Genomic DNA, 16,442 nt, shown 5'->3' on the forward strand with positions numbered 1-16,442 from the left:
CCTTCTGTTCTTTTTGAAATACAGACAATCCTCAGAAAGGAATTTCATAGCTTTAGTCACATTAGAGCCTCGTGGGACATTAATAAAGCCTTCAGAGAATGATTTTCAAATATGTCAAAGGACCTTGCATGTGTCAGAGCACACAAATATGCAAGGCACATTCAGATGGGTCCCTTTGAGGATCTATTTTCATGCTCAGTGTACTACTTGTCAAAGTATATGGAGTCCAGCTGCAGAGAGCCAGGGTTAACCCCCAGCTGCACTGCAAAGCCTCCTGTGGGACCTATTTGAGCCACACAGATCCTCCAGCACACAGGTGCTCAGCTCTTCTCTGCCTGAATCCTCTCCTTCCCCAACGACCAGAAGCATCTGCCTTGGCACCTCTCTAAACCAGGGCTCCCACAGCTCAGTGCAAGAGTGCAGCAGGGCAGGCCAGCCAAGGGCTACATAGCTACATACAGGAGTAGTCCAAGAAAAAAATCTTCACATTTGATTCTCAGAATAAGAATTTATGTGTTTCTCTTGCTAGCAAAGCTTGTCCCTACAGCATAGGCCACAGCTGCTTGCATCCTTGACTCACAGCTCTTATCCCTAAGTCATGGCAGGTAGGGAGAAGCTGAGGCTTGATTTTTTTCATTCACCAAACAAATGCAAGTTTTGGGTCAAATAATTTAAAATCATGTCAGATTTTTCAAAAGAAAAAACTGTTCTGGCTAGAGGAAAATACAAAAGAAAGTGAAGAACACCATCTCAGTGTTTTAAAAGGCAATATGTATAAATTGCAGTATTCTGAATGGTGCTTCACAGAAGAATGTAAGCAAAGGGTCATAAACAACAGGAGCAAAGAAGTTGTTTTGGTTCTAGCTAAACATTTAATGCATTACTTTTCTTTACAATTTCTCCTGCAAACTGTAAAACCTATTGGTCCCACAGCTCTAATTAGGACAGTTAGCTGTGAGGTAGTTTAAGAACTGAACTGGGGCTCCTGCAAATTAAATTGCTGCTCTAAGCACCAAACTGGTGCACAGTCCAAAAGACAGGTCAGACAGGCCTGTCTGATGGACAGACCGTGAGACCAGGGTCTCCTGTTGGAGTCTTAGGTGTTCTGCTCTGAATCCACCTTTTGTTAAGGGAGAGCAGTGTGTGGACCTACTGCAAGACCTATGGAACAGACCTTTTTGATTCTGTATTTGTATCATGGGTCTCACTCTGGAAGTACAGAGCGAACACACTGCCATTGCATGGATAATACATTAAAGACTTTGAAGTTGCCAGGTACAGTGATAAAGGTAGAGAGATAAAAACCTCAAAGAGAATTTTACTATGAGTAATATATAAATATCAAAAATCTATTTTCAACATTAAATATTCAAGTCCACTGTCCAAATGCGTCATGAAACATTCTTCAGGAAACTGAAGAACAATAATAAAACAAACTGGCACTGACTATTTGCATTAAGGAAATACTGAGAACAACAGATAGGTTTATAGGTACCTTTTATAATTACCCTTCATAAAGAATTTTGAAAAAGACCTTCCAGGTTCTAATCTGATTAGAAACAGACTCCTCCTCAATGCTTTTCTATAGCATAAATAAGCAGCAATTACTCTGACAAGTATGCTACCCTTGCTGTCTGTGCTTCTGTGTCTTTTCCTTCTATTTTCTCTTTGAGAGAGGAAAACTGAAACAGTTCAGCTGGATGTTAAAATCCATAAAATAGATAGAAAAGAGAGTGCTGTAAGACATGGAGGACTGAATATTCAGAACGTTTTTTTAAAAAAGTGTATATAAATCTTCTGAGTGTGTATTCAGAAGAGTGTGCAGGAATTATATTAAAGGACAAGAAGAGGCTAAGGTGTCTATTTTGTACACCCAGAGTGAATACAAACCTTTTATTTCCAAGAGATTGATGTTTTCCTTGGTTTGTTCCTTGGTTTTGTTAACAGATGAATAAAAATTCTTCCAACACGATGGCTTTGGCTCCTAACACTTCTAACAAAAGAGAGACAGTGTGCATATTCGGAACTGGAGATTTTGGACGAGCCCTGGGGCATAAGATGATTCAGTCTGGCTACTCAGTGGTGTATGGAAGCCGAAGCACCCAGATATCCAACCTGATTCCCAAGGATGCAGAGGTGTTGGGCCACGCAGAGGCGGCACAGAGAGCTGCCATCATCATTATAGCAATCCAGAGGCAGCATTACAACTTTCTTACACCACTAGCAGAGGTTCTCCGTGGAAAAGTCTTGGTGGACATAAGCAACAACTTGAAATTAAACCAGTACCCAGAGTCGAACGCGGAGCACCTGGCGCAGCTGCTGCCCGGCAGTAAGGTTGTGAAAGCCTTTAACACCGTGTCAGCCTGGGCCCTGCAGTCAGGCACACTGGATGCAAGCCGGCAGGTAAGGCTGAGCAACAGGGGTTTCCTCTGTCACAGAGTTACACAGCACATGGCTTCTTCTAAGATACACAAAACACACCCAGGACAGCAGAATTAGGCAGAGTTGAGATGGTGTTTTCACTATAATCTCTCATTTCAAACTAAATGTGAGCTAAATTTACTTTGGATTTTTCATATGGCATGACAGAAAATATAAATACCTTGCCTGTGAACTCAGGTGTTCAGAGACACTAGAGAAGTAAAAGAAGAAAGATAGCAAAGCTACAAGGGAGACAACAAATCAGGAGTGTTGCATCAATTGGTCATCATAGTTCCAAAGTTAAACAGAAATTAGATAGAAGGAATTTTCACAGCAAGAATAAAATGAAGAAAGCAGAACAAGGGAGGCAAGGATGTGATATGGCAATGAGTATTGGCAAAAGATGTATGCTGAAAGGTGAATAAATTACTAAAGCTTTTTAAATCATGGCCACCTAAGTGTAACACAACATCAGTGCATGCAAACTGTTTCAACCACCTCCTCAACCACAGGCCAACAGGCACAGAGCTGGTCATAGAAAGCAGATAAATAATTTATTATGGCCCTGTTTTCAGTCACTTCAAAAGAAAGTGCTCTTGCACAACACATGAAATCATCCAGCTACTCAAGCCATTGCTAACTTTGCTCTCTGCTGGCAGATAAATGGTTTTGGCTAGAGACCCAAGGGCTTCCAAGCCTAGGTTCTATAAACCCTCACCATCTCAACAAAAGCAGAAATTGCCCCCTTTCTCCCAGTTCCAAAAGGACTATATTGTCTTACACACTCACAGAAAAGATTATTTTACGAGACCTGGAAAGAACTAATATTTATTTTTGTGACAGGCAAATCGTGTTTTAATGATCTCTGTGCTGACTTCCCTGGAGTATTTATGGACCACTATAGCAGCAACTGAAAATTTTGCTCTTACTTACTGCTATTGAAAATTTTGCTTCAATTTAGCCCTATGAAATCTTGTGCTTACAAACTACTTGCAGATCTTCAGAAAAGTATGTCAAGTCTTCTACTCAAAGACATATACTAAGCCTGTTATACATTGTTCTTTCCAGATATAAAATTTTGCCACTTGAAACAATCTTCTTCCCTAAAGTAAAGAATCATATTCATCTACTTTTTTGACAAAAGTACCTATAGGGTACTTTTTTGCCTATGTTAATTTGGGTCAGCAGTAAGCCAAGTAAGCAAAGAAGCAGCCAAAGAAGCTTGTGCTTACTGTCCATATCCAGGCAGGATGGCAGCAGAGAAAGTCACAAAAATCTGTAAAAAAATAAACTTCTGTTTGTTTTTGTCTGCAGGTGTTTGTCTGTGGAGATGATGTGGAAGCTAAACAAATGGTCATGAATATTGTTCGTGCACTGGGTCTTACTCCACTAGATAAGGGATCCCTCTTGGCTGCTCAGGAAATAGAAAATTACCCTCTGCAACTCTTTCCAATGTGGAAGTTCCCCATCTTTTTGTCCCTTGGCCTAACTGCATTCTTCTTCTTATACTGTGTGGCTCTTGATATAATTTACACTTATATTTATGAAAACAATGACTTTTCTTTTTTTATTGCAATTACCATTCCAAATCGAGTCTGCCCTGTAGTGGCACTCATCCTTCTTGCCTTGGTGTATCTGCCTGGTATATTTGCTGCAATTATTCAGTTATACAGAGGTACCAAGTACCGCCGTTTCCCAGACTGGCTGGACAAATGGATGCTGTGTAGGAAACAGCTTGGACTAATAGCCTTGGCATTTGCTTCCCTGCATGTTGTGTTCACCCTTGTTACTCCAATGCGCGCCTTCGCAAGATGGAGAACCGGCAAAGGAATCATCTCCCAGGTAAGTTTTGTTCCCTGCTCTAAGCCTTCCCTTCTTCTGGTCCTGTTAAAATACTACCATCTACCTGGAGCTTTAGAAATCCATGTGGACAGCCCAGTGTTCTTCAAAATAGAGTAATATTCCTAGATTTTGTTTCTTTCAGACATTCATATATCTATATTTTGCTGATATTATGTTGAGCTGAGGGGATTTCTGGCCTCAGTTTTCCTCTTAGATAGTTGACATATTAATAAAATAATTAGGGAAATGTAAACATTAGTTCTTCATATACCTTCAGGAATATAATATATTATGACTTTCCTATCTTTCTTAACAAAGGATCACATATCTCTCTTCACCAGGTCTACAGAACAGTAAAATATGCACCTCAAATACAGTTACATGGAACCTATGTGTAATATAATTCTTCTGCTTTTTGAACAGGCATTCAAAGTAAATCTCTGATAATCAGAGAGTTAATGTATAACATTTATCTCCTACTCACCTGTAAGGAAACTTTTTCTCCTTATTGGTTCTAAAACTGCTATCACTAAAATACACCTGGTCTTCTTCTCTTCAGGTACTGAACAATAAAACAGAACCACTTGACCACACTAATGCCTGGCTTAGTGACTCTTATTTGGCTTTGGGAATTTTAGGATTTTTTTTATTTGTTCTTCTGGGAATAACTTCCTTGCCTTCAGTCAGCAACAATGTCAACTGGCGAGAATTTCGATTTGTTCAGGTAAGAAAACCATCTCTAAAAAACCTTCTTTAAAAACACCTCCTTTCCTTATCAACAGTGGCCATGGGCAGGTTTACTAGAAACTTATGGCTTTCCTCCATTATTATCTCCAAATGTGCATTATCCACCATCACACAGCGAAAAAAACATCTACATGGCCATACAGCTGTAAAAACTCACAACTGCTCTGATGGCTGCTTATGGCACAACTGGGACTACTGCATTAACAAGAGAAAGCTGGGAAGATGTGAGCTCCTAAATGAAAAACAGAAAACTGACTTTTACATCAAATTCCACAATTGTACCAAGTCACAAAATAATTTAGCCATTTTATTGGGTTAATTTTTTTGGTTCACAAGATAATTCACTTAAAATGGATCTGAAAATTACTTTATAACTCAAATCTTCTCAATGCCAAGCATCTAAAGAGAATCTGCAATTTCTGCAGACTGTAAAAACTGCTGTGACTGTAAACAGGCTGCCCTTGGTAACACTATAATCTCAGCTCTCCATTTGGAGGAAGTTTGGTGCAAGCTGCCGTGCCTCTGCAGGAGCTGGGCTGGAGGGGAGGGGAGCAAGAGAAGAGGAAATTACTATCAATGAATGTTTTATCAAGGCAAAAAACTTGCCCAGTATGATACTTCTGGATGGATTAGCACTACAGCATAAAAAAATCTTTAATCTCTCCACTGAATGTCAGCATTTGCTCCGCTATTTCACAAATTTGACAGTCACTAGGCAGTATGTGTGAGCTAGGAAAAATTATAAGGATTATTGTTAGAGAAAAAACCAAACTATTTAATCTATATCAATTTTAGTTGACTTTTTAAAAAAATAATAAGAGCCTTTATGTTATATAAAACAGTTTCATTTCACCAGTCCCCAAGTTGGCACATGCCACAAATCTTACTGTGTCCTTAAATTTGCATTTGTTCTGGTTTAATTTACTGTTTTAACCTCCATTTCTTTCCTTCTTTTTTTCCTTCCTTCTCCTTTAGTCCAAACTGGGATATCTGGCACTGATTTTGTGCACTGCACACACGCTGGTTTATGGTGGAAAATGGTTCCTGAGCCCATCAGCATACAAGTGGTATCTTCCAAACATCTATATCCTGTCCCTCATTGTTCCATGTGCTGTACTGGTTGTCAAATTTGTGCTGATATTTCCTTGTGTAGACAAACCCCTCACACAAATTCGGCAGGGCTGGGAGAGAAATCCCAAATACACAAAACAGTCAAATTACATTATCAACAAGTCTGCTGTATAATTAGACTACACTGTATTATTAAAAAAAAATATTATGAGGGCATATCCAAATGAAGTCTTAAACCTACTCTATCTGTAAAGGGAGAGAAAAAGTGAAAACTTGGCCAGGTTCTATGAAACAAAGCCACCCAATGACAAGCTTTCAATGCAAATGAGGCCACTGAGTTTCTGCACCCCCGGCATGCTTTCACACAGGGGCAGACCCTCTCTTTCACTTTGTTTATTTCCCCTTGCCTATTTACCCTCCATCCTAAGAAGGGTACGTGAGAAGTCGGTGTTGTTCCATGTCCCTCTTCTGTTGTCCTGAACTCCTCCAGAGCTGAGCAGAATCACAGAAACCTTTGGTGTTAGACAGGGTTTGCTCCTCTTTCTTATCCTGCCCATCAGGACTCAGCTCTACATGCACCTACACATTTCTACAGAGATCCATATGCACACCTGCATGAGTTTCCACACATTTCCCTGTTTCTAACCCCAGAAGCCACCAGCACCAACAGAACAGGGGCATGATGGATGCTAGCTAAGGAACAGAGCTTTGCCTCCTAGCATTGTTTATCCTCCATTAATATCTGATCCAAGGAGAGCACTATTGTTGATGCCTTAGAGATGGTTAAGTTTTGTGTACAGGAACCCTGATGTTCAAAGTGTGTGGGTCAAGGACTGCTGAATCTTCGCTTGTACTGCTCTACCAGAAATTCAGGGGCAAGGGGAAGGAGTAGAGATCAAAATGGCAGAAATGTGAGAAGTGCTTACAAGCCTCAGCTTTTCAAGTATAGGCAAAAAATGATCTGTGATTTTTTGTGTAAGCAGTGAGTTGCAAGAAAAGAAACTGAAGGGAAATCCTTTTATTTGAGGAGTTATATGTCATAGTCATATCTCATGAATATAATACTGTTGATTTTTCAAAAAATTAATAATTGGATGTGACATTACAGAAATTCTATGAAAATACACGTTTTAAAGACAATAAAATTTCTTTCTTTTTTTACACCATTGAGCTCTGTTATCATTTTGGGAACCTGTTCTGCTAAGATGCAACTGCTGGTATGCTCAGTTGCACAAAGGTGTTGGGAAGCCTTGGAACAAATAATAAAATGGGATCCTGTCTTCAGCCAGCTGCCTGGGCTTGTCTTCCCTCATCTTTGTTTGCTTTTTGGATGCTCACATAAGCAGATCTGCTTAGTCATCCAAGTAGGCTCAGGATGTTGGGGAAAAACAGGTTCCAGCTAGAATAGTGACTTCCTGTTAAATTGCAAACAGAAGATCCAACAGTCTCCTTTGGAATGGAGAATAAAGAAAAGAAAAAAATGTGCTGGTTTTATAGGAAGAAAATTGCTTACTATTTTTTTTACCTCTCTGCTGTTCTCCCTGTCCATACAAAGAACATTCACATACATGAAAGTATAAGCATGCTACCTAGTATAGCTAGCTGTGCTTTCAAACTAGCAGTATCAAGCAGCTTTAAAAAATAAAATAAAATAAAATAATTTTTAACCCCCCCCAAAAAAATAAACAACCATCTGAACAATATTCCTGAAAACATTTCTCAACAATGGAATCCTTTCTAATTCTGGACAATACACCCTCTCTTCATGTCATCCCTGTCCCAGAATCTTTTCTTTATGCCCAAAAGAATGGTAAAGTAATCTGGGCTATCAGCAATTGATGGAGCCAGATTTCTTAGAAAGAATTCTGGCACCAAGTACTCTTACTAACCAGCACTGCTGCATATGTTATACTTGTCCTAAACTGATATGCATATGTTGATGTAAGTCTTTACAAAAGTTTTTCTTGACCTATGCCATGATGGAGTAGTACTACGCTTCAAGCTTCCTTCAATGATTTTTCACAGAATCATTTCTTGCAGAAGGGATCAGGTATAGGCTCAAGAGGCCCAAGTGACAACACTGTTGTGAGGATGCCTGTAACACCTCCTTACAGCTCCCTGGAGGAGAGAAGCAGTAGAAAGAGAGGAGGAAAACAAAACAGAACAACAAAGAGAGAGATTGTGTTTTCATGAGTACAAAGGGACAGACAAGAGCAGAAAATAAGTAGCAGCATTCTGAGTGAATATCCTCTAGATTTGCCATTTGGTGGTAGATTCTAGTCTCAGTGACAGGTATTCCAGATTTATGTTATTACCAGTAGCAATAGTTCCAAAGCACTGACACATACCAGGTTTTGATATTATTTTATAAAGGATTTATTCTCAGGGTTTCTGCCTCTCTTCCAGTACAGATTTAAAACCTGCCCTTCCTCTCTCACACCTGAGCCTGTGGGTTGGTTTTTAAACTCCAGCAGCAAGTCCCATTTAAAAGCCATGCTTTACAAAATACAAACAGTGCAAGTGCTCTGCATCTTTTCCTCTGAGCAAACAGGCTCCTTTGTGTTTTCTAAGGGCCTTGTGTTAAAAGAGGCCAAATCAAGTCTCCTTTACCCTCACTGGGAACCAGCACCAAGTTACCATGGCTGGACTGAATGCTGCCTTGTACACTCACTCACAGCTAATCCATAGTCTCAAACACCCACAGGACTGTCCTTCTGCAGGCAAGACAAAGGAACTTCTTTGGGGATGGATATCACGTTGCTTTGTCAAAGAAAACCAGACCAAGATGTACTGGAAATGCAAAGCAGCTGGGTACGATTTGCAATTTGCTGTTTACTCCAAGGATCAAGTGCCAATATTGGCTGTGTACAAACCAAGGAGGCAATAAATGCTGTTTGCTTGCAAGGGGGGTGTGGAGAAGCTCTCAGGAGCAGATCCAGAGCCCTTGCATCTGAACACAGCAGCAGGTGCTTTGTTGACTTCAGTAGGTAATAGGTCAGATCTTCATCACACACATCTGAGTGAGGGATTTCATGTCCTCTACATATCCTCTTCTACTTGGGCAGCTGAGGAGCATTTGATTTACAAATTTACAAATTTACTTCCTGAACATGTTAGGGAAAACAAATTCAGTAATCATACTAGTAGTGAAAGTATTCAGTGGTAATATTTTGAAAACAATAGCCAGTGCCAGGAAACTTGCGGGTAGCTTGTATGCATTACTCATGGCTGATTCAATTTTTTTTTCCTTTTATGTACTGACAAAGCCTGGTGAAAAAGGAGATCAGAAGGATCTTGAATGGAATTTTGGAAAGGGTGTTTTCCATATGGTTCCCAGAAACCAAGAAAAGCTTTTACGTGTATATGTACATCATGCCATTCATAGAACTTCTGCAGGAATAAAGCATTCATTCTTAGATCTCCTTCTAAATCAGAGTCAACACTTAGAAAATACAAATTGCAGCGTTTTAAATAAATGTTCACATTGATACTGTCACAGTAACAACTAAGTTTGGGATTCATTATATAAGAAAGTTTTATTCTGATGTACTATAGCATGGTGGGATATACAGTATAGTCTGGGTAGACCTCTACATCCTTCATGATAGGGTTAATTTAACTCTTTGCCTTTTTGTTATACCTGGGGAATATCTATTTTAACCAAAAAATATACTTATTAGTGAAAGGAAAGTATTTTAATTCATTAGATTTCCTTGGAACTTAAGAATGGGATTTCAGACACACACTGGCCCCAGGGGATGCAGCTGACACCACAGATACTGCTGGGTCCTGAACCATGGAGATCTCAGCAATTCCCTTCAGTTCCACCACACTGTGCACTGAAGTCCTGAGATCTTCAACTTATTTTTGCTCTGCAGCACAGCCTTCTGTCAGGCTTCTCTTCTTCATCTAACAGTCACCTTTCACACCAAGACATGATACTTTGTGACCCACTCTAAAAAAGCCCCTTTATTCCTGTATGTCAGGCTTTTACAGCTTCACTCTTAACTTCTACCAGACACGATTTTGCAAGAGCATCTTTTGTTTCAAATGCTGTTGAGCATGTTGGATTCATTGGCCCAAATCAAGTTGTGAACACTCACAGTAGCTATGCAGCCCATGTTTGCCCGTTCGTCCTTACTATGATCAGCATATTTAACAAGCATTCAGTTAATAGCCTAAATATGGTCTCTCTCCCACACAATTTGGAAGCTTTTCTCTCCTACAGTGACTAATTTTTTCTTCCGCGTTATACAGATTTTTTGTTGTGGATCTCCATTTGTATCACTAATTCCTGAGTAACATGAATGATTTTCTCCCTTGAGGAAGCTGACATTCCTCAAGATATCATTTTTATCTATCCTCGTGGAAAACTACACATCTCTTATTCTTGCACATTGCCTTAACATTCTTGACTCTGGGTACCCAAACTGACATAAATTCTAGCTCTGACAAGACTAGACCCCTACATATTCCTTTCTTATGAGCTACCTCTGTGCTACAAGAAAAATACACTACAGAATCTTTACCAGACATGCACAGACCTCAGAGAACTGCATGAAACTTAGCTAACTTAGCTAGCTTATCTCCAAATGCTGCAAGCCAGAAGCAATAAATTTTGTCCATATGTCTTCATAAACATCCTCTATTCCTGTCTCTCTTTTTGCCTCCACATCCAGATTTGTTTATTATTTGAGATACAATTCCTTCACTGTGCTTCTCTTCACATGTGCTCAGTTTTAAACTAGGAATAGCTTAACTGCAGTCAGTAGCAACAGTAGCAGTGCAGATGCCTTTTCTAGTTTCCTAGCTATCCATTAAATTTTTGCTCCAGTTTTATGGAAAATGGGAAAATGTAGTCTTTATAAACTTCTCTTTTAGGGCCTTCAGAAAATATATAAATGAAAATTGAAAAAAATGTAAGTTATTGTAATATGCTAACCATTACAGGACACAAGTGGTTGAACACAACTAGATCAAACTAGAATATCCAAAAAAAAACGTGTTTAGGGCATATTATCTATGACAGAGTGTTGGCATCAAAGGGGGCAGGTATTTTTAAAGAAACATACCGGAGAAAAGTTTAAGGAACAAAATTAAAAAGCTTTAGAATGAATGAGAGAGAGAGAAGGAAAGAAGGAGGAGGAAGAAAAGGTTGGTTTTCCTCTTTCCTACTGGCTCCATGGCAGAAAACATCACACATTTTTGATTGCAATTATAAATCAAATTGCCAATTATTTCAGTACTTTGTAAATAATTAAATGAAGAATTTGATCTTGGCTGCCCTGGAGTTCAAACTACCCTTTAGGATCCCACCACAGCCTTCTTCCCCAGTCCAAACAGGTACAAATATGCACCTTTTCTCATCCTTTACAACAACCATTTGAAAGGTAGCTGCCACTCACACCACACCACTCACGGCTGAGCAGCAGCAGTAGCAAACCCAGCTGTGCATCAAGCACAGGACTTGCATGTCTTATTATTAAATGTAGTTGGAAGAACTCTTTCCTTGGGGTAAAAAACCAGAAAAGATGCCCAACAGTACAGGCTGAGGGCAGATTGCTTAACAGACTGCTCTGTTTCAATGCAAGACACTGCCACCTTCATTTTATAGTTAAAGAAGCAAAATCAAACACAGAATCTCACTGAAGAAGGAGTAAATCATTCACACAGCATGAAAACTGGAACTAAAAGAATTCCTACAGTACTTGGTGAAGAAGACAAGTGAGAGCTGGGCAGGGTGAGCGGGACCTGAAGTGGTGACTGGAAGGGCAGTCCTTTCCCCTCCCCACTTGTCTAGTGATGAAGCAGAGCTCTGGGAGCAGTGGAACAGGACAGATGCAGTGTTGCTGTCATTTAGAAACAGGCAATCAGAGGCAATGGGTGCAGAAGTAACTGCAGGGAATTATGTTAAATTCATACAAGATTATAGTTTGTTTTTCTAGTAGCTTCTGTTTTCCAATCCCGTAAGTAAAAACTGGAAACCAAATCCATCTTTAATTGGATTGGTCTAAAGGTTAAACCTCAAGTCACACTTCAGAAACTCCAGTCTGTTCTTACTGGCAAGCCTGCTGAGCACTGTTGAGATAAATAAACCCAAGAACTTACGATACCAAATCTTGCCTGAGGGATGCCTTCTGTCCAGTTACAGAAGTCTGGGAAGGATAAAGGGCCTAACTTGGAACAATACCAAATACCCAAGTATCACTGAATACTACTGAATAACTTCTAGCATCTCTTCTTCAAACACCCATGTTTCCTGGCAAAGCTGTCTTCCCTGTCTTTTACAAAGAAGCTGACACTTAGATTCACACGTACTGTCTTCACAGACATATCCCAAGTTTCTTTAATGATCCCTGTGTCAGTGACTCATACAACATCATGCAGGAAGTCAGAAGCAGGGAGAAGAATTGGATTTCCTGAAGCTAAGGATAGTTCTCTAATTACGAGGAGCTTTACAGATTAGAAAGCCAGAAGGCAACCTTGTGATTAGCTATTCTCTCTTCCTGCAGAACACATGCTGTAGACACTGCCTAAATTAATTCCTTTCTGAATTATCAGGAGTTGTCATATTTTTTTGGTTCACAGACCTGCCACAAATTTTCCAACAGTAATACAGATCACTGTAAAGTTTAAGCTTCCTGACAACATGTAGTTTTATCCTAGCTACCATTTGTTATTGCTGGCAGGTAATCCATTAAAACAGGCTGCATTAAAGATATTCTGAAGGAACTGCTGAACTTGATTTAAACGTTAGAGAGCTCACCACAACTTCTGGCAAATTATTTTGACAGCTGATTACCCTCACTTCAATACATAGCCTGGATTTTTTTAACTGTAGTATTCAGTACACATAATTTTTGATTTCCAAGATTTATCTGAAGTGTCCAGAATGGTGGCTATATATAGACCACATATATTACTCCAGAGAAGAAGCCCAGATGTAGAGAAGAAAAGTGTGATTTATACATATATATATATATATGGAGAAATATAAATTCTAGTGCTCCTACTGTATATGTGGAAATTCAAACATACACTGAAACTTCATAGTGATAAAAGTGAAAGATTCAATGAATTTCCTTTTTTTTTAATCTAGTAAAGAAAAAAAAATTAACCATCAATGTGGATAATCTCAAACATAATTTCACAAAAAAAATTCTCAGATCCTAATAAATATTTGTTAATAATAGTGTGAAAACAGCAAGGATATTACCTGCAGGTTTACAGTTTTTGTAGCCTACTCTGTTAAATTCACACATAGAACAACTACCACATAAGCAGGTTCCTAGGGAGGGTCTCAGGAATTAGTTGCAGACCCACCATTACACATAAGAAGTCTCAACAGATATAAAATCACTGAAGAAATGTGCACACTATAGTACCCTGGAAATCCACAATGAGGACAGAAACAGATGGAAGGGATTCAATGGATGGTGCATTTTCAGCCACAAACCCATCGAACCCAGCTCTCTAGAAGGTGATTGTAGAGGAACAAAGACTTGTCACACTTCCAGCCCAAGGAGATGCAGCCTGGAAAGCACCAGCTGAAAACCATTCACAGAGGGCCTACTTGAAAGGATTATGAACCTTGTTCAAAAATGCTAAGGGGGTAGGAAAAAGAGGGCAGGAGAAAAATCTGTCATGGTTTTGTGATTTTCAGGTGCACAGAGAACTCCACTGCTGCAGAGAGCAGTGGCTGCATAGTGTTTCACACTGTGAAAGGGACAATGAAGTCTCTGGAACAATCTCCATTAACACCAAAAATGTTGGAGTAAGAATGTTGTAAGAATGTGGAAAGATTTCTTACATCCAGAGATTACAGTAATTTAATTTATTCATTAAAAAAAAAAAGTTAGTTGAATGCAATAAAAAGTACCCAGGTCACTATTCTACTGATGAAATGTCATAATCCAGTAACTGGAAAGGTGAGAAAAAGCAGTTTGTCTCTTCTATGAGACAGCAGAAAAAAACTAAATCTATACAAATATATGCAACTCTGGGATTGCTTAACAGAGCACCAGGTGTGAGAGAAGCTTACAGAGAGTATCACGTAAGCTTTAGATAAAACCACAAGTGTACTTAGGCAGATTTGGCTAGGTTTAAAGGTGAACTTCTACTTAAATCACTCTACCCAGAGGCTGAGAGTGAAGAAACTTGTTCATTTCTTTCCAAGTTTTGGTATTTGACATCTGGCGCTGTTGCACTTATTTTCAAAGAACACGCATAAGGAAATATATGGCTCAATTACAACTTCTCTTTCTAAAGAAAAGAACATAAAGACTAATAAGCTGTAAATGCTTGGGTTAGGAGAAGTATTAGAACCATTTGAGAGACAAAACACCAATATCAAATATCATTATCCCAACATGAGAAGGAGACAACAAAAAAGCTTAGAGTTAAAGCGAGATTAAAATGAGGTTAAAAACCATCTGGATATGCCTCGAAGACAAAACCAGTGAAAAGAAAATCCTTACTGGTCAGGTGACTATTTTTTAGTCTGGGTGGATTTATTCTTGCAAACACCAGGTCAAGCATGGGTGCTTTAGTCAAGCTTAAATCACTGAGTTTAGCATAGGGACATCAGCATTAGATTAAATGTTAATTGCCTATGTAATGCAGAAGGTTATATACACTGCATTGCGAAATCCTTGATTATTCTTCTCAATAGGGGAAGGAGTGTGTGAATGCTACCACCTGCATGCCTTTTGTTTATTTTTCTGAGACTTGCTAAGAACAGACAATTCAAAAAACAATCATGTTTCATCTTCTCTTTCTTTCTCCACACAGTTATGACAGAAAAAAGTAAGTGAAGACTTTCTTAAGTAGGTCACTCTAGCACAAGCACAGAGTATGTGTAAATAAAGAGCCATGGAATTTCCCCTTAGCTATCTGGAGAGAAATTTCAGTGATCTGCCCAACCATTGTTTTGTCAGAGATGTGCCAGGGAAAACAGGAAAAATAAATTTAGCAGAATATACAATAGTAACAACTTCCTAAGGAGGGTTGTTAAGTTTTTAGAAAACACTTAGCAATAAAATAGACTAATTCCATTCAATCTGTTACACACAACAGAAGGAGCAAGCTAAGAAAGGATGACAGTGTTAGAACTAGGTGCAGTGTTAATGTACTCTGGGAATGTGCCATAAATCCCAACCTTGGATTTAATAAAGGCTTAAATACGATTACTTCTGCTGAATATTCATGCTGTAACTAGTTAAATTATAGAAGTGCTACCTAAAGATTTTACAAATTAAATAAACTGAAAGACTCATAGTAAATTAAAACACCAACCTTGTCTACAAGGAGGTAAAAACGTACTGTTCAAAGGCAGAAAGAACTAGAAGCATCTGACCACTCCTGACACCCTCAGTTCTAACTACTGCAGCAGAAGAAAATCAAGCACCTCTCTTTGATGCAAAATACTTATACCTAATGTATATCTACAGGGAAGACAACTTTTAAAACCAGATCTTTCAGCCAGGATAATAACACCCCTTAACATGCCTCCACATTATGTTCCAGAGAGGAAAGGGCAGTATTTGCAGACAATTTTTTTCTAACTGGTTTTATTAACAGAGTCCATGAGGGAAACAAAATAAAGCACTTCATCCATACTTATTTTCCACCTTTCTCTTCTTGCACTCACAAACCTCCAGAGCAAGCAGACTTATTTACTGCTCAGATAAAACAAGCCTGGCCACTTCAACAAGCATGAAGATAGATACCTGTGACCTCTGATCCCAGCTAGGTTTTCAGCAGAGGCCTTCAGAAGTCTGATTCCTGTGCAAAATAGGACTCTGCAAGTATAATTCACTGTGCCCACTACCAGTGAATAACTGGGGCCCCTTAAGTCCAAGATAATGGTTGTCATGAGCTATCATAAAACCATTTTACAAGTCAAAACAACTGCGCCTCTGCCCTGAGCATATCTGTGGCTTTTTCAGACCATGTCTTTTAGGGCTTTTTTCCAAGTCTTCCATGTTTTGTTGGCCTCCATGCCAAAATATGATGTGAACAGTAGTTCTGACCAATTTTTTAAAGTGCATATTTGAAATACATGTATGGAAGTCTGCAAACGCTTTGAAGTGTTAGATGTGGAGGTATTGTGCTTAAGCTAAACTATTGGAAAGACATTATCAGGTATTAGCCAGTACAAAAGGTGATGAAAACTGTCTCACAAATGAACAAAGACACAAAACCTGTGGATGAAAGCAGAAAGGGAAGAAAGAACATCCTCAGAGTTACATAAAAGCCCTAATCTGTTATTGCACTAATCCATAAGTGTGGACATGACTGTGCTTGAACTGACTGGGTTGCCACATTTGAGAGCAACTCCATAATCCAGAGCCTTGTTTTCA

General features: G+C 39.1%; 1 protein-coding gene across 1 annotated transcript; it reads left to right on the forward strand.

The window, feature by feature from the left end:
• Window positions 1-408: 408 nt before the first annotated feature.
• Window positions 409-6,960, forward strand: STEAP4 (STEAP4 metalloreductase). Its single transcript, XM_005418591.2, has 5 exons — window positions 409-417; window positions 1,948-2,403; window positions 3,736-4,263; window positions 4,823-4,987; window positions 5,986-6,960. The coding sequence occupies exons 2-5, from the start codon at window positions 1,948-1,950 to the stop codon at window positions 6,253-6,255; spliced, it is 1,419 nt and encodes a 472-aa protein (XP_005418648.1). The 5' UTR covers window positions 409-417; the 3' UTR covers window positions 6,256-6,960.
• The last annotated feature ends 9,482 nt before the right edge of the window (window positions 6,961-16,442 follow it).

The sequence above is a fragment of the Geospiza fortis genome, unplaced genomic scaffold (genome assembly GCF_000277835.1).
Source record: "Geospiza fortis unplaced genomic scaffold, GeoFor_1.0 scaffold138, whole genome shotgun sequence".
NCBI classification, from domain to species: Eukaryota; Metazoa; Chordata; class Aves; order Passeriformes; family Thraupidae; genus Geospiza; species Geospiza fortis.